General features: G+C 38.2%; 2 protein-coding genes across 5 annotated transcripts in view; one reads left to right on the forward strand and one right to left on the reverse strand.

Moving 5' to 3' along the window:
- The window catches only part of wdr3 (WD repeat domain 3), a 72,598-nt gene extending 60,447 nt beyond the window's left edge, over positions 1-12,151 (reverse strand). Inside the window, exons 1-2 of the mRNA XM_039743726.1 lie at positions 11,975-12,151; positions 8,343-8,556 (exon numbers count right to left, since the gene is read on the reverse strand). Of these exons, the coding sequence (XP_039599660.1) occupies positions 8,343-8,516 (174 nt within the window). The 5' untranslated portion in view covers positions 8,517-8,556; positions 11,975-12,151. The remainder of the gene's footprint in view (positions 1-8,342; positions 8,557-11,974) is intronic.
- A 5,007-nt stretch (positions 12,152-17,158) lies between these two features.
- Positions 17,159-22,115, forward strand: part of gdap2 (ganglioside induced differentiation associated protein 2) — a 67,754-nt gene continuing 62,797 nt past the window's right edge. For all 4 annotated transcript variants that reach the window (XM_039743729.1, XM_039743728.1, XM_039743730.1 and 1 more), the window contains exon 1: positions 17,159-17,393. The gene's annotated coding sequence lies outside the window, so the exon portion shown is untranslated. The remainder of the gene's footprint in view (positions 17,394-22,115) is intronic.

A 22,115-nucleotide genomic window follows, 5' to 3' on the forward strand; every position in this document is an offset into this window, starting at 1 on the left:
AGTGATTGAGTTGAGTTGGACATCTTGAAAGGAAGGGAGGAGGCCTACAGAGACAAATGGGAGAGGAAATGAGAAAAAGAGCATGTTTTTTATTGATTTAAGCATGGTAAAGGGTAAACAATCGACCTTATTTCACAAAGTGGGGTTAACAACAGTGTATTTAGCCCTAGAGAGAGACTGGTGTACTCTGCCAAGCCTGTTTGCACCACATACATCAAGAGGAAAATAATTTGCTAAAATCAGGAGAAAAACAAATGGACAATTTCTGAAAAGAGAACAAGGCCAAACCTTTTTTAGTATTTTCTATTCCTAATGTATATGGTCATCTATACCTGCAGAAACAAGAAGTGGAAGTTGTAGCTCAGCCCTTTGAATTTCCTGTACTTTCTACACAATACTGCTTGTTCAGAAGAAATAATCCAAAATTGTGCAGCTCAGCACAGAGACAAGTAATATAAGTTCCTGAGTGAGTCTGGCCTTGTAGATGCAATAAGCTGAAGCTGCAGTCCTTACTGGGTAAAAAGAGTAAAGAAGGCTACAACAGTACAATTATGGATAACATAAAAAAGGATCACAGTACCATAATTCATTAACACAGCCCAGATCTGCTGCCCTGTTTTTTGGCATGCATTTAAAGTTTCCCACACCAAAGTACTCAAATATTAAATTATCATTCAATTTATTCAGTTTTATATTTGTTAATATTTAGACAGTTAGATGCCTGAATGTACCAAAAGGCATTTTTACTGGTACTAACATGAATGATGCAACATACTCTAATGTGAATAAAATAAAACAAAGAATGGTGAAAAAGGGAAAGAAAACAAATATTTCACCAAGGGCCATGTTCCCTACTGGGGTTTAGAACTGCGCTATATGATTTTGAAGGACTCTCTCTCAGTTCTAAAGACTGGTATATATTTAACTTTTGGTTGGTTACAAGGTTTGAATTTTTTTTTTTTTTACATCAAAAGTAAAAGAATTTGTCCACAAATTAATCCACCTTAATAAAATGATAAGTGTTACTGTATCCGTGTAACCATCCTGCTGCTATGTTTCTGTCGTTCCAACAGATGGCGCATCACAGACATTAACACTGTTTTTTAACAATCTCATACCACATGGCATATAACTAAGACATGTGCACTGCATGTCACTCCAACAGACCGTACATTACAAACATTTGTAGCAAAATATATTATTATATTTTTATATTGTTTATTATATGTTATTACAAATACAAGGCATTTTATTACTACATGCATTACAAAATACATTCCAAAAAATTGTGCACTTCAAACATTAATGCTGAGGTCTACATTGATTACTTAGATTTCAAACCATCTTAGAGGTGTAGCACAGCTAGTTGCCAAATTCAATGCACAGTCTCAGATATAATTGATGCAAGTGTTATCTTCAGATTTTAAATTTGAAAATGTGAAAACCTGCAATTAAAAAGTTACATCTTTTAAATCTAAAAAGGTTAAGTAATACCCATCCATCCATTTTCCAACCTGCTGAATCCGAACACAGGGTCACGGGGGTCCGCTGGAGCCAATACCAGCCAACACAGGGCACAAGGCAGGAACCAATCCTGGGCAGGGTGCCAACCCACCGCAGGACACACACTAACACACCCACACACCAAGCACACACAAGGGCCAATTTAGAATCACCAATCCACCTAACCTGCATGTCTTTGGACTGTGGGAGGAAACCCACGCAAACACGAGGAGAATATGCAAACTTCATGTATTGATGACCCGGGAAACGAACCTGGGTATCCTAACTGCGAGGCAGCAGCGGTACCACTGCGCCACCGTGCTGCTTAAGTAATATGCGGATGTTAATTTTATCAAATTATGCTGTGAATTCTAAAATAAACCTATTTCACTGGTGCAAAGCACACAACACTGGCCACTATGCTCACTGAATGATGTTCTGAAAACTAGGCAAGCTTAAATGAGAAGTCATACAAGTTACAGAATAAAAAAAATCAAGAATTAAATATGCTTGCTATTAATCAAGAGTACCACATATAGTGTTGAAAATGAAATATAAGTAGGTATTGGCTGAATTTAATGGACTTAAGGACACATTAACAGCAAGTGAAAAGTAAGGAAAAAAAATCCAAGCGCAATGCTAAAGAAAAAATTAGAAAGCTCATGTGTGTGAAGACCACTGTCTTTTTAGTGAAAATGAAGGTCTGTCACCAGTAATTCACTGGTAAACATCACCACCACATCTTGCTCTAGAAGACAATCCCAGTTTTTATCTCCGTCCCTCAGCATGGTTCTCTATACTTTTGTTAGAATCAAAATGTGGAATCAAGTTTTGCATAAAAATGTCTAATCTCTGCTGTTACACCAGCTCACCCAGGGTAACCATACCACAGAGTAGCCATTTGACATGATCTATAAGATGTCATTAAATATGAAATGAACCTACATACACTCCATTCACAGCAGTATCTGGTAATCAAACATGACGTGCACAGAACTGACATGCTTATACTTAGGAACGAGGTCATAATTCAATCTGAAAGGTTTGTTAAAATGTAGTACAGGATGAGTCAAAATGAAGTACCACATCATTACACGACACAGAGGCAGCTGAGTGGGTTTGGGGTCCTTTGACAGGCAATCCCCTGTAGTTTACAGTTGGCAACATGCCTTGATCTGGTGCACATTGTGCTTTCACTGTTGAAGCATTCTTCAAAAACAACAAATCCATCATCACTACACAACGCGCCTTCTGAACTCACTTCAGCATTCCTCCTAGCAGTGGCACACCAAATTGGAAAACAATTCTTCAGTGGGTGGCTAAATTTAGATAGAAGGATACTACATTGAACAGAAGATCTCCAGGCCGTTCGTGGACTGTACGAACGCCTAAAATCACCCAAGCTGTAAGGGCATCAATTTTGCAGTCTCTTAGACATTCAGTGCACAAACATGCTTCTGCCTTAGACATTTCTAACACGTCTTCATGGAAGATTTTGCACGAGGACCTCAATTTCCTTCCATATAAAATGATGGTAGCGCAGAAACTCACTGAGAGAGACTGGGAAAGCCGTAGATATTTGTGTGCAAACATTCTGCAAGTCATTCATTGAGATATCATCGTCGTGTGCAGTGACGAGGCACATTTCTATTTTAATGGTTGCGCATACAAGCAAATCTTACGCTAATGGGCTGAAACCAACCCTCGTGAACTTCAGAGATCCCTAAACAATGTGCATGTTACAGTTTGGTACACCGCTGCACAATTTGGCATTGTATGCCCTTTCTTTTTTGAGGAGGGGGGAGCAACAGTCCCCTTCACTTAAGAAGGTTACATTGAAATGCTAGAGAACGTTTTGTGGCCCCAACTGGAAGAAATGGATGCGATGGATGCCTAGTTTCAACAGGATGGAGCAACAGATCATACAGAGTGGAGATCCATGCAAATTTTGTGGGAGATGTTCCCAGGGAAGCTGATCTCCCTGCACGACGATGTCAGGTGACCTTCCGTGCAATTTCTTCTTGCAGAGCTATCTCAAGTTGAAGGTAAACACACACCCAAGCCTCAAAACCCTTAAGCCCACAAGGACGCTATTCTCCACGAAATCGCCACTATTCCCCTTGAAATGGCCGAATGAGTCATTCGAGTGTTCAGAAATCCTCTCATAGAGTGTACTGCTAATGAAGGCCACTACCTTAAAGACATCATTTTTAACACACAGTGAAAAAAATCTATTTTGTATACTCTTTCTTGTGTCATAATGAAATTTACTTTATCTTGTAGCATTTGTATAGAATAAACATTTGAAATGTGGTACTTCTTTTTGGCTCACCCTGTATTTGGAGTATTGCCTTGTGATTTAAGTGTTTACCAGGTCAAAATGGAAATGATTTTGAACTTACTAAAGGTCTCAGAGTGAAATTTCCAAGCACACTAAAAAGAAAGACACACAAAGGCTGGTAGAAGAAAACAAAACTCTTCTAGATTTGTGTGCATGTGACAGGAGACAACTCTTAACAGTGAGCAGCAGGGTTTTACTGACCCAAAAAAAGTGAAGAGGCAGCCTAATGTTTTTGAATGTCTGGCTTTTGAGTGGCCACTATGGGCCTGGAGGTGTTGCAACTTCCACATATACAGTTGCATCTCAATAAATTAAAATATCACCAAAAAGTTAATTTCAGTACTTCAGTTCAAAAAATGAAACTCATATCACTCTGTGTACTGAATCTATACTAATAAAAGGCAAAGCCCTCACTGACTGACTGACTCACTCACTCATCACTAATTCTCCAATTTCCCGTGTAGGTAGAAGGCTGAAATTTGGCAGGCTTATTTCTTACTGCTTACATACAAAGGTTAAGCAGGTTTCATTTCGAAATTCTACACACAACGGTCATAACGGTCGACAACGTCCGCCGTGTTGAACTTTCTTATTTATGGCCGCCATATTGAACTTTCCACCGCTCTTTGTTACTTATGACCCCATCTTCACGAAATTTGGTAGGCGGCTTCCCTGCGCTAACTGAAACTGATGTACGTACTTATTTCGGTGGTATGACGCCACTGTCGGCCGCCATATTGAACTTTCCACCTGTCTTTGTTACTTATGGGCCCATCTTCAAGAAATTTGGTATGCGGGTTCCCAACGCTAACTGAATCCTACTTACGTACATATATACGTCTATAGCCTGCAGCTCGGTCACCTTGTGAGGCGGCGTTGGGTCCCCCATCCCAACGCCTCCCACGTTGTTGGCTGCCTACCTATATAAGGCCGTCCGTCGCTTCGGTCTCTACATTCCCTTCCTTGCTTCGCCACGGGATTCACATCTCCCTGCTGATAACTACAGCCTTTTTATTTAATCCACGGCTTCTCCGCTATTTTATTGTTCGTTTATTACGATTATAGTTATTGTGTAGGTATTTTAGATTTCCTTTACATTGTTCAGGTACCCATTTCCTTTATCGTTCCAACCATACCCCTATTAACATGTCTATCGAGGTGATCACCATCGATCAAAGAATTGTCACTTACCAAGTGGTTTCCATGCCCGGAGATGGCACCTGCTTTTTCCATTCTCTTTGTTACATATTGCACGGCCATATCCGGCTCACTCTTGATATCCGGAGGAACATTGTGTCTTATGTATTGAATGACTGGGACAGGTTCAAGGTGTGGACTGATGACAGTACAGGAGATAATTATACTACACAGGAGCTCTATAAGAGTGGAATGCTTAAGCCCTTCACCTATGGTTCTGCATGTGAGTTGATGGCTGAATTGTTCGGTTGTCGCTTTCAAGTGTACCGAAATAGCCAAATATTTTACACCTTTGGACAACCGCCAATGATTCTTAAACATTTTAGATTCACAGGTGTAGATTTCAGTTGTGGACACTTCGATGTTTATGAATGTTTAACTCTTTTAGGGAGGATGTCGACTTTTGTCGACAGGAGGGGTTGAGGGCGAATGTCGACTAAAGTCGACATCCAGGGATAGAGGGCGTTAACAGCTGTTAATGGCAAAAAATCTCACTGTCACGTCACAGGCATTCCCTCTGTGCTTGGAGGAATGCTAGACTCGTTGACTTGGTAACTAATCCTAGACGTGTGCGTGAGTTGTGAAATGTAAACAATGGCAAGATGGCATCGACATGTGACAAGGGAGCAAAGCGAGTGCAGAAAAGAAAACACTCGGCAGACAATGTTTTGCGCATTATCGCAGAGTCGGACTCTGATTTTTCAGAATCAGATTTTATTGACAGTGATCAGGAGATCGAGCAAGAGAGTGAGAAGCCGGCATCAGCTGATCAAACACCAGCCGATGCGGCGCCGGCGGATCTGCTGCCAGTTGAGCGCTCGCGCAGCGATGCATCTACGGCAAGGTTCGCGTGGGATAAATACACAGACATTGATCCGTTGAGAGCCGATCTGGCTGCTGGACTTCACAAGACGGCATGGCTTGCTGTTGGACACGACAGATCACCAGCTGCTGTACTTCAGGCTGCTCTCTCCTGATGTTGCTTTTCAGCTACCGTCAGACGAGATAAACAGGTAGGCAGAGAAATTTTTTGAATCGCGGGCTGCGCTTGCATCGCATTCTCATTTTTCAAAGTGTAAACCCACAACAAAAGACGAGATGAAGCATGCTGTGGTATTACAAATAGAGATGGGACAGAACTGGTGATATAACTTCAGGGAGCATTGGTCCAAACGTGCTTTGCTGTGTAAAATGTATGTGATATGTAACAGTAACATTTGTCAAAAGTAAATATTTTTTGTTGATTTGATATGTTAAAACAATTGCTTTGTGTTCTTTTTTAAAAAATGTTAGTTTTTGGAAAAATATTCAGCCCTGGGAGATAAGAAAAAAAAAAAATTAGCCCTAAAAGAGTTAAACTCTCAAAGGCTGGATGTGAAGTTATCGATGAAACCGGTTGTATGCTTACAATGCTTGACAGATGCCGAATGTCACTTCAACACAAGTCCTGCAAATACTGTCGTAATTGAAACAAACCATGAAACTCAAACCGATTATGACAGCAGCAATCCAAGCTGTGAGATTTGAAACAAGATTACTTTTCACATGGCCAACTGTACGTTGCATGCTCAAGAGTAAGCTCAGCGCACAGCTTGGTCATATTACAACCGGAGGGCCGAAATGACAATGTGGTATACAAAGAGATCCTTAACAAATAATTATTGGTATATTTTCCCTCAGTTCAAAAAGGTTTACTTTTCTTCTTAGTAAAAATTTTAAGGCAGTACTTCGCCACTGCGAAGCGCGGGTATTTTGCTAGCCTATATAATGCATTTTAAGCATTTATTTCTTTTCATTTTGGTGATTATGGCTTACAGTTAATGAAAACTCAGAATTCTGGGTAAAACAAAGTGGACCAACACCAGGAGATGACATGGCTCCCCGAATCATCACTGACTGTGGAAACTTCATACTGGACCTCAAGCAACTTGGATTCTGTGCTTCTCCACTCTTTCTCCAGACTCTGAGACATCGATTTCCACAGTCTAGTTCGTTTTCTCATTACTTTAGGTAAGACGCCTCTGACATTGTCTCGGGTTCAGGAGTGGGTTGACACAAGGAATGTGACAGTTGTAGCCCATGTCCCGGACACGTCTGTGAGTGGTGGTTCTTGAAGCACTGGCTCCAGCCGTAGTTCACTCCTTGTGAATCTCCCCCAAATTCTTGAATGGACTGTGCTTCACAATCATCTCAAGGCTGCAGGTATACGTGTTGCCTGTGCACCTTTTTCTGACACATTTTTTCCTTCCACTCAACTTTCAATTAATATGCTTGGATACAGCACTCTGTGAACAGCCAGCTTCTTTAGCAATGACCTTTTGTGGCTTACCCTCCTTGTAGAGTATGTCACTGACTGTCTTCTGGACAACTATCAAGTCAGCAGTCTTCCCCATGATTGTGTGGCCTACTGAACCAGACCAAGAGACCATTTAAAGGCTCAGGACACCTTTGCAGGTGTTGTGGGTTAAATAGATGACTTAAGTGTGACACCATGAGTCTACAATATTTAACTTTTTTCACAATATTCTAATTTTATGAGATACTGAATTTTGGGTTTTCATTAGCTATAAGCCATAATCAGCAAAATTAAAAGAAATAAATGCTTGAAATATATATTAGATAAATTAATTACACACAGAGTGATAGGAGTTTCACTTTTTGAATTGAATTGCTGAAATAAATTAACATTTTGATGATATTCTAATTTATTGAGATGCATCTGTAACCACTGCCATATATATATATAATTAATTAGTCACACATGTGCACTTGGGACTCAACCAAAAGGACCAGAAAACAGCAATCCCATGCCATGCCAGAGGGGAGCAGGTTGCACTTGAACCTCTCCCTTTTCTCTCAGAAGACCAAATATGAGAAATCCTACCTGTCCCGGCCCCGAGAAAGTCACTTCCTGGGAACCAACTATAAAAACCCCTCATATTTCATATTTAAACAGTTGTACTTTGGACTCAAACCTGTACACATTGTACTCAACTCAAAGCCTTTTGCAGCCAGGAAAACTATACGGGTGGCTGCCCCAAACATTTGTTGTGTGTCCAACCGTTAATTTATATATACTGTGTATAAATAAAAAGGGGGGACTTTATTGGTTGGAGGGGATTTCATTACATATACAGTACATAAAAAAAAAAATATTCAAGGACATTTTGTCTGTACTAACTGAAAATTACCAAATATTGCTTAAAATCAATAATAAAAAGGAAAACTCATTTATTATGTCACTGCCACATGAATTGTTCTAACCATTATATTTAAGACTGTAATTAAAAAACTAACTTACCTTCTCTCCTTTTCTTGTATCCCATATAAAGACATGCTCACAGGCTGCAGCTGCAACATAGCGTCCTTTTTCTCCCCCTCTTAGAGTTACAAACACAATGTTTGACTTCTGGTTTCCAATGATACCAAAAACACCACTAGCCACATAACGCAAATACTGCTTGGTTAGACCCATGATAGCTCAATGCAGTTTTTAAAGGGAGATTATTGGTTACCTGAAAAATAAATATATATATTTTTACATACTGTACTATTACAATACTGTACAATCAAAAACTTATGATTTTAACTTGCAAGCATGCTTGACTGATGGTCATACAGTTTATGACAATGTAAACAATTCAACTAACAATTTAACGTGCAAACATAAATTAACTGAAAAGGGCAAAATTTAAAGATGTTTCCACTTTTCTGCATTATAAACACACTGCCACTGTATTAAAATAAATTAATTTGTATTTTACATGTACTAGGCATTTCAGTAATTCAGGTCCATTTATTTTTATGTATGCTATATAGGAGTGAGACAAGGCCAATGATAACAGAATGTGAAACAAAGTTGGAAAAAATGGAAATAAAAATGGTAAAATTTATTTGTGGAGTGTCACAGAATTAGAGAAAGACCAATGCAGAATTAAGAAAAAGATTCGGAAGAGGTGAAAGGTGCTGTGCCGAAAAGAAACAAACTAAAGTGGTTTGGGCAGGTAAAACAAAAGGGAGGATGACTATGTGAAGAGATGGGCCAAGACAGAAGTGGAGTAGATGAGGAAGAGAGGGTGGACGTAGCAGATGCAGTTCAAAGTAGTGACAGGTGATACGAAAGGAATGTATCCCAAGGGCCCAGAAGAATATAGTAAAAGATTTGGGGGCAACCAGCTAGTGGCTAAATCCAAAAAATGACCAGATGAAGAAGTATACATGGATAGATGAGATGAAGAGGCTAAAGATGTGAAAGTTGCAATATTTGATATACACTGGAAATGTTTGAAGGTTTAAAGTAATCTGCAATTTGCATCAATTTCTTAATTGACGTATTGTAGGCATATTTTTGTGCATCCATAAAAAAGTAAATAAATAGTTTTATCCTATTAAATAGCATCTTACACATTATAAAATGCCACAAAACATAATAGAAGGCAAGAAAAACTGCAATTAATAGGTTAAAGTGGTCATTTAGACAGAGGCCATTGTCTTGTAACCTTGGGCATACTCAGAAACATCAGGTTTTGATACCAATATGTTTCCACATGTCATCATCTGTATTTACACTTTGCTGTTGAAAAAAGAAAGCAACAAAATCCTAAACCGGCTTAATGTAGGGATCAATACAACACACTGCACATCAATTAATGTAATAACTGCTGAAATGTGTATATATATATATATATATATATATATATATATATATATATATATAAATAATTAAAAATTAATAGCATACCTTTCATATTTAAGTAAAACCAGCTCCAGAGTCTACATGTGTTTTCATCCAGGTTTTTTTGTGGTCCTCACATGTTAAAGATGTGAGTGCCAAGTTAACTATTGACTCTATTAACCCCACGTGAATGTAACTGTAAGCGTGTGGGTATCCCCTGGGATGAACAGCACCCAGTCCAGGGCTATTTCCTATCTTACACCTAACACTGCCAAAATAGGCTCCAGACTTTTGCAACCCTGAGTTCAATTAAGTAGATATGAAAATAGAAGGACCATTAGAAGTTTTCACTATTGCAAGAGGATTGTCTGGTCTAAACCTTTTATATCGTGCATTATTTAAAAAGTTACATTAATTGTACTTTACACATTTCTTTGACATATTGTACTAAGACCTCCTTGCTTTTAACATTTTCAACAATATACAGACTTCTAAAATTCACTTTACTGTTAAAAAGCATGTTATTATTATTTAGTCATTTGGCTGACACCTTCATCCAAGGCGACTTATAATATTATGACATACAATTGGTTACATTTCTTTTTGTCAACCCCACCCCCCACAGTTAAAGCACAGATAGGTGAAGTGATTTGTTCAAAGTCACACAGCTTCAGTAGCAGGGCTTGAACCTAAACACTCAGGATTTGAAGTCCAAAGTGTAAACCACTACACCACACTGCAACCCTGAAAGTGGCAGCTTCAGCTGTTATGAAACTATGTATATGTGATCAGTACATTTTTGCAGTAGGTTTCACTGAATGGTACTTTTTTTTATTGTAGTGTTCAACTGTTGATAATAGTATTTCAAGCAAGTTCAATTCCATCATCTCCAATCTCCTGGCGTTTTACCTTACTTGAAAGATTTTAAAGTATTCATAAATAAGGAATAAACTCTTAAAATATTAGTGACATCAGATGTTCATAATGTAAACATAACATTCCCAGGCCTGCTTAATGCAGTTTAAAGACGAGGGGATCAGCTCCTATCCTTACAGCACTTAGGTGTAAGACAAGTAACAGTACTTGAGAGGATGCCTCTTCAGAGCTGGGCTCACTCCCACAAACCCATACAAAGGCCAATTTGGAATCATTAAGTTCCCTAGCCTGCACTTCTTTGTAAACAGAGAAGAAAGAGAGTACTCTGAGGAAAACTAAAGCAGAGACATATGGACAATTTGGAACTCTGCACAGATAACATCTTTGGTTTCAAACACAGATCGACTCACTGCACCTACTATCTCCATCCATCCCGCTATATCCTAACTATAGGGTCACAGGGGCCTGCTGGAGCCAACACAGAGCGCAAGGCAGGAAATAAAACCCCGGCAGGGCGCCAGCACACACACTACGGAAAATTTAGGATTGTCAATGAATCTAACCTGCATGTCTCTGGACTATGAGAGGAAACCGGAGCACCCGGAGGAAACCCACGTCTCCTTACTGCGAGGCTGCAGCGCGACCCTACTATATCAAACCTGTTTAATCCAATCAAGAGTCTAGGAGACAAACACAAAGTGATGGCAGTGTATACTGGCAGCATCAGGTAAGAAGCAGTTGCTATCTATCCTTTTGATACGAGTTTGGAAAACACTATTGGAAAAGTGTTTATAATGGTTTTGTAGATTTATCTGTCCATCCAAACACATCTTGCTCGGTGCACAAATGACATGACCGATAGATCGCATCTTGGGAACAAATGTTAACTATTTTATAGACTTTCTGTCAAACTAAGATGTTTCATTTTCTATTATAAATCTTAACTACTGCGCCACCATATCATCACTGCTCATCTACAGCACAACAGTTAAGTTTACTTTGCCAACTTAAGTAAACTTAAATAACTAGACAAAAAAACTGATGCATGAATGCAGTTGCCTATGACAATACTAACCTTTCCTAATGTGAATATCGTTGTCCACTTTATTTACAATGAAGCTTTTTAGTTGATATTGTATGCATTATTTTTATACATTTATAATTTACAGTATTAGTAAAATATGCATTTTGTAAAACTAAGCATCTTACTGAAATCCCACGTTGCTTTAAATCAGTAGTAACGCATAACATGTAACGACAAATGTCGGAGAAAGGGATTCTATAATTTCGAAAGCTCAGACCTTCCATTCCTTGTCAGGCAAACAAGCACCCACGTGTACAGTGACCACAAAACGTTTAACTAACTGAAACCATTTACTTACCTAAAATCATATAGAGAAAAATGTCTCATCGAGATAAAACACTTTTTAATCATAGCAATGATGATTTATCGAAAATAAAAAGTAGCTTTGCGTGTTGTTAGAAGTGAGCACCCATAACTACGACGCTGACACGAGTTGTAGACTTCGACAGGGAGGCGCGCAGACCCGACCAGCTGAATATCGAGGAGTAGAGCTAAAGCCGCGCCTGCGCGCTGCGTGTACCTGCGCCCAAGATTTCAGCACAACACAAAACCCGTACGATAATCATTTCAAACCCGGTTAACTGATCTTTAGTAATAGTGCAGGGTTAGGGGACTGGCTACTTAAATACATTAGTTATGGAATTAAATGAACAAATATCAATTCGTCATTTATACAAATTAGTAAGTAACAAAAATGTGAAAACTAAAAAAATTACATTTATTTCTACCAGTTCATATATATTTAGTGTTAATTTTAAAAACAAATCTAAAAATGAACTGGTTAGTATTTAAAGATAACTGGCAATTTATATATTTAAATCTCGAGCAGGATTAGAATACACCAGTGCTTCCTAAACTCAGTGCTGCGGAACCTTTGTGGCTGCAGGTTTTTGTTCCAACCAGATTCATAATCAGTGACAACACCTGATAACACTGACCTCATTTAATTAGCTGGTATTATTTTTCTTTTATTCTACATCCAGAAAAGCACAGCAGCATGATGTTTACATTTATAAGACATTTAGAAATATTCCTGTTTTTGATATAGATTTAAATGCTTAACTGTCAATCTTTTCTTGATTTCATTATATTTCTCCCTTTCTCTTTGCAGTTTTCACCCTTCGTTGTATCTTATTAATGACAGATTAGAAACGAGCAGAGTAGACACCCAGGCAAACAACACTGAATAATCAAAGGCTGCAACTGCTTTAGCATCAGACCCAGTAATTAGTAAATAATGGATTAATTAAACAATTATTACACATGGAAAAGTAGAATGAAAATCAAGATGAAAAAATATTGTTAAAAAGAAAAAAAATACATCATTACCTTGCAACTGCTTGGTTCATATTACCAAACTTAGTTTTCTAATTTCTATTTTGGTTCTTAAAACACAGAACTTAACAGAAATAACAGTTAACTTAATTAGCCCAAGAGTCCAGTTAAAAACAGAACATTGTTGGAACAAAAACCTGCAGTTTGGGAAGCACTGAAGTACTGTAAACTAAAAATTCAAGTCAGTAGATGATAGCAATTTGCAAACATATAAATGGAAACATAACCTTTTTAACATTGTGGTTGTACACACTGTTAATGATGATTTGTAAATAGATTGATTGCTTAATACTGTGGCAACCGAGAGGATCATAAGATAGCTCACCGGTGCTCCCATACAGTACTAGGGTGTATCTATGTATCATTGCACTCTCCCATTGTGTCCATGTGTTTAATGCTTAGGTCCTCTAGTTTCCAACTCATTAATAAATTTGAATTCAGTCCAAGGGTGGATCTATGGGAGTGCTGCTGTGAGGGGCTATGTCCCCCCAGATAGTAGGCTGTGTCCTGATCATGCCTCACACCAAAGTCAGAATCACCAAGGTTCATAAAAAGTATATAAATACCAGAATAGCATACTGCACAATAACATGCAGTGAATACATTTGACTTGAGCATTCATAGTTTTCATACTCTTTCTCTGTACATTTACCATTTGTTTGCTCAGAGGCTGATGTACTTGCTGCTTCCTGAGCAGCTCTTCTTTTCTCCACCCTAGCGGCCCACTCCTCTTCTTTCATCAGCATCTTTTTTTGCGTTAAGCTGATTAATTCAGTGTTTGCGTTGCAATTACTCAGTACGTTTTCTTTAATGTTTCACTTAAGCTGGCACTTAAATCTTCAATCTGCCTCAAGAATGATTTAATATATGAAGAGGTAGGGGAAGTGATGGCAAAGGTGGTAGGGATGAGAACAACGCCTGTACTCCTGTGCCACGTGACTGCTGGCCACTGCCAAGAATTGATTCTTCAACAAAATAAAATAAAAATAAAAAGAGGAATAACCTTGGAGGTCAATCATCACCCTAAAAGTAGCATATATGTACCAAATTTCAGGTCAATAGTTCAAATGCTTTAAAATCCTTGACAGACAAACGGACAGCTACGGTAGTGAATTATATAAGAAGAACAGCACACTCAAATATCCAGGAGGGACACCAAACCCCCTGTCCAAAACATTGATGTCTATCATCCGCACTTTCAAAACTCCAAGGGGCTTCCAGCTCTTTAATTCCTGTCATGTCTGTCAGCACGTTTGAAAGTCCATGGCGGACTGCCCTCCCCGTGAATTCAAGATTTCTTGCTGTACCATCAGGCGAGGCAAGCTAAAACCAGCCTTGATATCATCCGTACATCTGTTCTAGAGGCTTTCAAGGAATGGAGTCAATCGTTGCAGTTTTAAAACAACACAGTGATCCATCCTAGATGGGGCAGTAGTCCAGTATTAGGCTAAATGGACTTCACTTGTGCCCAAAGCTGAAATCCTATTGTGGACTAAGATGGTTCATAAAATGGAGGAATGGATGGAGAGAAGGATGACTGAAATTCTATAGCTAAAAAAAACAAAATAACAGAAACATCAAATGAAAAAGGAGTTAACATTGTAGTAACTAAGTCACAATTACAAATTCATCAGCAAAGCTGAGTCATATTAATTTGTTTGGCAGATAGTAGTATGTGTCACCTAAAAAAAGGTCTGACAACATTTTTTACTTTGATATGTGAGTTTTCAAAGCAACATAAGACAAAAGGCTAAACAGATACTGTCTGAATTGCAGGTGCAGCTGTCACAAAAACTGAAAAATGACACGTCAAGGGGAATGGTCTCCACAATAATTACAGTAAATGCCAAACACCAATACACTGCATCAGCAAAAGGAAACAGCGGCTGCAAGTTGAAACTCACCAACAGAGATAGATGGACACTTCACAGGATAGTTTTAAAATGCTACAAAAGTGCATTCTGAAAATACAGGCAACAAAAACTATACATCATGAGCTTTTTGCAGAGCTGGATTTTATAAGGGTAAGGGTGGGGGTGAAGGAGACGCAATTTGGAAACCACTTGTATCCAAGTTCAGCACACAAGGATGCATAACTTGATGTAAGGATCACATAACCCGTATGCCGGAGAAATGGAGAAAAACAGTATTGTGTGAGGAGTTATCTTTTACACAGCTTCCTACATAGGTTTATAGGGTTAATATCATCATATCTACAGAGCAGTGACTAAGGAATATAAGGCTACATAACAGGTCCAGACTCATCTTATCAAGCAGACATTGTTCTCACATTACGTTCCCTTATTTGAGGATGACAGTGCCCTACCATGCATGCTGCTGAAATAATCTAAAAGTGATGTCACAAATACAAGGATGAACTCAAATGCATTCCACTGTTTCTCTATTCACCAAATTTAAACACTAGTGGAGGACAGAGTATGAAGTAGATTGCCATCTCCTTCATCCCTCAAAATGTTGAAGGCTATTCTTCTTCCACAATAGTGCAGTATCTGACAACATTTCCAGAAAGACTGATGCTGTGCTGAAGGAAAAGGGTGTCTGTACTCCTTATTGGCTCTTTGATGTTTCCATTATATTTTCCACTCTGTGTGTCTTTTCATTATGCAATTCTAATTAAATATAAACATTTTTAAAAATAAAATAGAAAATAGAAATTCAAAGTGAGGTAGAACCTTTGATAGACATGGTGTCTATATGATTTATATTAATCTATTATTTGTTTACTTTGTGAATTTTTGGCTTTTTTAAAATTCATTTTCATTTTTTCTTCCTGGCTGCAGGAAGTGAGAATTTAACCCAGGAAACATGGAAGTAAGGAAACAAATGTGGATGCCAGTTTATTGAAGACCAGACTTTTTTTCTCGTTCACACTTGGCCAATTCTGAAGCCTCATTTCAAAGTAATTGAAAGTTTTTGGCCGTGGGAACATGAAAACCCCCTCAAGATGTATAAGCAAAATTCACACTCTCTTATGCTGAGTTAAGTTCAGACAAGTCAAACTTTGAAGGTCGTTCAGTTTTACTCTCTGTCACACTACTTGGCAACTAATTTCATGTTTCTATGGAATATGTAGGCACTGTGTGAAAAACCTGACTGCAAATTACACAAGAAGAGAATAGCATACATGTTCTACATATTCGAAAAGACTAGTTAGGGTTTGAGCAGCAGTGCTAACTACTACACCACCATGCTGTCCCATAATACACTCATAACACAATATATGTAGTTTGTCTGCTTTTTTGGTATGCTGCTAAGTAATACATTTTTTGTGAAATTTTTTTTGGTAAGGTAGACTCACTTTTCAAGGCAACAGAGACTGGCCCCATGTTGCCTATTTATTGGCGCCATATACAATAACGAATTTATCTAATATAATATAATTTTAATATAATATAGTATAATACAGTTTGTTAGATGACAGTGCTGTCTTCTAATTACTGAACACTAAATTCAAATCCTAGCCTGGTCTCGGTCTGTGTCTGCTTTGTCTTTTCTCCCATTTACGTTTTAGCAGATTGAGCATGGAAGATGCGCTATATACATACATGTATTATTATTATTATTACGTGGGATTTATGTGTCATAAAATGTATTCGTGCCTCGATTTTTTTCAGGGTCTACAGTGAGAAGTTTATATATTATTTAGTTTTCCCCATCCTATAGCATTTTTTAACAATTAACTGGCATACATAAGGCGATTCTGTATGAGAGGGTGCGAACGTTCTTGTGCCTTCCGATTGTGCATTGTCTCGTCCAGAACTGCAGGAGGTGCTATATTTGATAAAACGGTTTCTCGGTGGCGTTTAGCTCACACAGCGTAATTTTTGCCTCTGTGATTATTTATAATGCCTGTGACCTCAAAGACACTTCAATAAGGACCCGTCAACAATGTCCTACATTCATTCAAAACAGGGAAAATACACAACATCTCCACCACAAGGTAACCCGTTAATAAAGATGGGTTAATTTGACTTGAAAATAAATATAATCATGTTCAGACTAATATTCCGCAAATATCCAATTTGTTAATGCGAAGCGTCGCCACACGCACGTCTGATGCTAAAACATCGACGCACCCTAACTCCAGACAGGAAGTAGTGGGCCGTCGCAGCCGATCAGCTGATCAGGAACTCCGAGTTTGTGAACGCGAGTCTGAGGTGTGTGTGTGTGTGTGTGTGTCTGTGCGTGCGTATGCGTAAAAGGGTGCAATGGAAAGAAATTGTGTGCAATTTTGAGGAGAGCTGCGAGGGTTGAGAAAATGTGTATGAGTCCTGGAGGTGATCGGAAAGAACTAATCTGTGACTTTTAGGTCGAAGCATATCACCTGCTGGGTGCAAAGAACGCGTGCATTCCGGGAGCTGGTAAGCAATTTATACACGTCTTCATTGCGTAGCGGTGATATCCCGTTCCTTTATATTTTAAAAATAGTGCAGTGCCGTGGAAGGTTATGCAGAAATATAAGGAAGGAATTAAAATCCGCCCGTCTCGCGTTTTATGCGACTTAACGAAACGTGTGGTTTAATGACAACTTTTCATAACACGAGAGAAATGCAACCAACTTTTGAAAGACACGTATGAAGCGTGAAACCAATAAATGGCGTTTAATCGTTTTTATTTGTTTTCCACAATTAAGGTTAGCCGCGGTTCACAGTGTTGTCACTAATTGTAAGTCTGCGGAAAGGTCCAGTAAAATAATCAGATCACGAATTACACGTAGCATACAAGAAGACCATGTAAGTCCTTCACAGTTAAATCAAACTTGGTCAAGTTGTCGACTTCGTGACATAAAGTGCAACTGTCATTCTGTATTATACCTTTTGGAAAAATCACAAAGACACGTTCGTCTAGTTAGTAATTCCGAGTAGCTGTTTGTTATTTCAGCATATTTGATAGCATCGGTTACAAGGCAGGTAATCACCTTTGGAGACCGTGAAACAAAAAACAGCCTGAAAAGAGGAATATGACAAGATTTCGTTTGCAAGTTGCGACATTTGAGTCGTTAGCAATCCATTAGTCCTCTGCATTTCGAAGCAAGATGCATCATGAAAGTGATTTAGCTTTACTTGTTCAGTTTTTTTAATTTGTTTATAAGATTGACTTGTTCAGTGACGAATTCCGGAGTCATCATTCCAGTTTTAAACGTCAGGTTCAGACGGCTAAAACCCAACATGTTTGGACTGCAGGTGGCAGCAGTCTGAATGTTTTGTAGCCTTTCTCTCCTCATCTCCATCCACTGCTGAAACCTCAATCGGCATTCTAACTCCAGGGGATCTGATCTTGACTACCTATATTATTAAAACGTCACACTTCCATGTGCCAGGCACGGCGATATCTGCAACGACTGCTTGCAATGCTTAGCCTTTTGAATCTTTATTCCAGTGGACGGACTGACTGAATTCATATGGTTTTTAGAAATGCTGAAAGCTTACATTTTAGAAATGTCTTGACATCGTTTTTAAAGGTGTTAAAAGGCAGATACATTTTCTTCACACTAGAATACATTCTTACAGAATTGCATACACTTAAAGGTGCTGTATGTTTACATACTTACCCCATGGTGCGAAAGCCCATGGAGGGCATTGTTCTCCTGCAGGATACATGCCCGTTCATCTCCGTCATTTGCCTTTTTTCTCCAACCCACAAATTTTATAATATGATGTTAAGGATCTTCATCCCTGTATCAATTCCTTGGCCTACCAGTGCCTCTTCTGCTCGCAGGTTTTCATTTATATATTATTTGTAACACTTCTTATCTACATGCCTTATCCATTTCAGTCTGTTGACCTATATGCTGTGATACCTGATTTTGCATAAAGATTTTCTAATTCTTTATTGGTTCCAGTTCTCCACATCTCATTCTCATATAATGCTCCATAGATTTCCCTCAACAGCTTTCATCGCCATACTTAGAACATTTTCCCATCCACTTGTGTTAAGCACCAGGTTTCTGAGCCATATTTTGCAACTGGACTGATGATGGCTTCATAAAGATTTACTTTAAAGTTTTGGAGACTAAATGTGCTTTTAGTAGTGAAAGCATTGACAATATCACTTATTTTCTGCTTTTATTCTAGCTTTAATTTCACTGTTTATTTGATTTTTCTATATAATAATAAATCATTGGTTCATTAGCTTGAAGGAACTCATAAGTTTCTGTTTTTATATTTCCTATATTTTCTGATTATCCTAAGTTTCCAGATGTGATCATATATTTACTTTTCTTCGTATTGATTAAGTAGCCCTGTCATTTTTTGACTCCGCGTCAGGTTCACGGAAGCCTACTGTTGGGAATCCCTGTGTTCTATCTGCAAGCTTTATGCCATCTGTATAATGCTGGGACTTGAAGTTCTTCAGCCGACTGTTAATGTTTCTAAGTTTTATATTACTTTTTCCACATAAGCTAAATAACCTGCATGACAAGACATCTCCCTTCCTCAGCCCCATATACTGTATACAGTAAATTCTAATGTTTTATAAACTTATCAAGGACTATGTTGTTGCATCAATGCATACAGACATTTTGTTATTAAAGGAAAGGGTATTTTAATACAGTAGATTACCTAGTTTGGGTTAAGAGACTGAAAAAAATATTTATTGGCCTTAATATTTCAAGATCCATACTGGGAAGATAAAGCAGTCATTTTGATAACCCTATGGGCATAAGAATAGATGCATCAATTCACTTCATGAAAAATATGTGTAGCGATTCACCTTAATAATCAAGGTTCAACGTTTAACCTACACATTCCTGTGTCTCCAGCTGTAATCTCTCTATTATAAAAAAAATCTTAGGACAAAGAAGAGACTTTTTTTCTTGCGGCGATACGTGATCTTTTGAAGAGCGACACTTTCATGTCCCACGAGACACTCAAGTCATGTCATACTTACAACCTTTGGAAGCAAGTCCGTGAGACGGTGACTTTTGCAAGTCACGCCCTACTTACAGCCTTTTTCAAACAAGACCATGGTCATCTAACCTCTCAGATGTTAGAATGCTTTTGGCAGACACACTTCCTGTGCTCTCAGCTCTTAAACATTTTAGACGTTCTAGATCAGGGGTCGGCAACCTATGGCACGCGTGCCACACTTGGCACGCCAAGCAATTTCAAATGGCACGCAGACTCTTCACGTTTCCTGTATAAAGTTGATTATAAATTGATTAGCAGGGTTTCCTCGCTCATTTCGGCACTTGGGCGTAGCAGGGTACCAGCCACAGACTTGTTGTAACAGCAGTCTAAGTAGGTCAGGGGAACAGTCTATATGCGAAATCTCAGAAACTAACGACAGTAACGTCCACTAGCGAGATCAAAATTCTATTACATAAAAAATTGTGGCGCATTTGCTTTAAAACCTGTTGTGTGTATATCTGGATTTTGTTGTATACAAGCACATATATAATTTTTCAGGTGATATTTTAACGATACCCACTATAGAACAACGTTGGTTTTTGCATTTTATAAATGTTTTCTAATATGAGACTTTCCGGTCATGTGCTGCAAATATGCAGATCTACAGCAGATCTACAAAGGCCAGATGCCGGTAGTTGAATAATATATATGGTTCATATTGATTAATCTAAATATATCCATTGTATAAAAAAACTGAGATGGTCATATTTTTATTAGTTCCTAGATCTACTTAGAAAAAACGTCAATATAATTAAGGCCCATGCTTCTAAACAAGCTGTGTACAGCGATCGGCATTGTAGTGTCATTATGACTAGTTATAGCTGACAGTTTACTGACGGTTTTCCTCTCATATGCACGTATGTAGATCTGTTGGACAAAAGAATATGGATTTGTTAGACAAAAAGATCGTGCTGTCTGTACTTTCTGTTGTGAAAGCGTTGTGTTGCACATCTAGTGTACAAAGACACTTTCAAACAAAACACCAGTCTAAGTTTAAAACCTCAGAAGAGAAAAGTGAAGCTATCAAAAAAGCTATTTCTGGTTTCGAAAAACAAACTAGTATTTGGAGCAAAGCAGTTGGAATGAAGATTAAAGCTACTGAATGTAGTTATAAAATAGCTGAATGTTTTGCTTTGAAAGGGAAATCGTTTACAGACGGAGAATACATCAAAGAAACTTTTTTAAGCAGTGCTGAAATTTTATTCGGTGATTTACCAAATAAGGAGATTATATTCACTCGTATTAGAGAAATACCAATTTCTGCAAGATCAGTTGAGAGGCGCATAACTGATTTAGCTGAAAATGTAACAACTAAACAAATATCTGGATTAAAACAATCTCAAGTATTTAGTGTTGTGCTTGACGAAAGCACTGATTTAAACGATTTGTCTCGCTTAGCCTTGGTTGCAAGATATCCTGAAATTTATCACATTTATGAAGAGTTGTGTTGCTTATTGCCACTTCATGACACAACCAAAGCAGAAGACATTTTGACTGCATTTATTAGTTATTTTGCTAAACATGACATAGACTTAAACAAGTTATTCTGTGTGACAACCGATCCGATGGTGCTGCTGCAATGGTTGGCAAGAAGAAAGGATTTGTAAAACTTCTTGAAAATCATGTTGGCCGCAAACTTTTGAATTTTCATTGTATTATACACCAGGAGAGCCTATGTGCAAAGACCTCATCTCTGAATTTGGTCTCTGTGATGACAACTGTTGTTGAAATAGTCAACTTTATAATTTCTCATTCTTCACTGGTTCACAGGCAGATCAAGTTTCTTTTACAAGAAATTGAGTGTGAATATGGAGATCTTCTGCTACACAGCAATGTTCGCTGGCTTAGTCGAGGCAAAGTTTTAAATAGATTTGTCAGTTGTCTTGGAGCTATTAAGGTGTTTCTTAATGAAAAAAAGAAACATTTTCCTGAACTGAATGATGAAAACTGGGTGTTAAAGTTGATGTTTCTGACTGACATAAGCACACATTTAAATGAACTTAATCTGAAATTACAAGGACAGGGACAAACAGTACTTGATCTTTTCAGCTATTGGAAAGCATTTACAATGAAACTAGACATTTTTACCTGTGATATCAACATCAAAGCATTCAGGTACTTCCCGAATGTGAAGAATCTCTCAAATCATTTTGAAGTAAATGTAGATGAGCTTCA

Source organism: Polypterus senegalus, chromosome 2 (assembly GCF_016835505.1).
Source record: "Polypterus senegalus isolate Bchr_013 chromosome 2, ASM1683550v1, whole genome shotgun sequence".
Classification (NCBI taxonomy): domain Eukaryota; kingdom Metazoa; phylum Chordata; class Cladistia; order Polypteriformes; family Polypteridae; genus Polypterus; species Polypterus senegalus.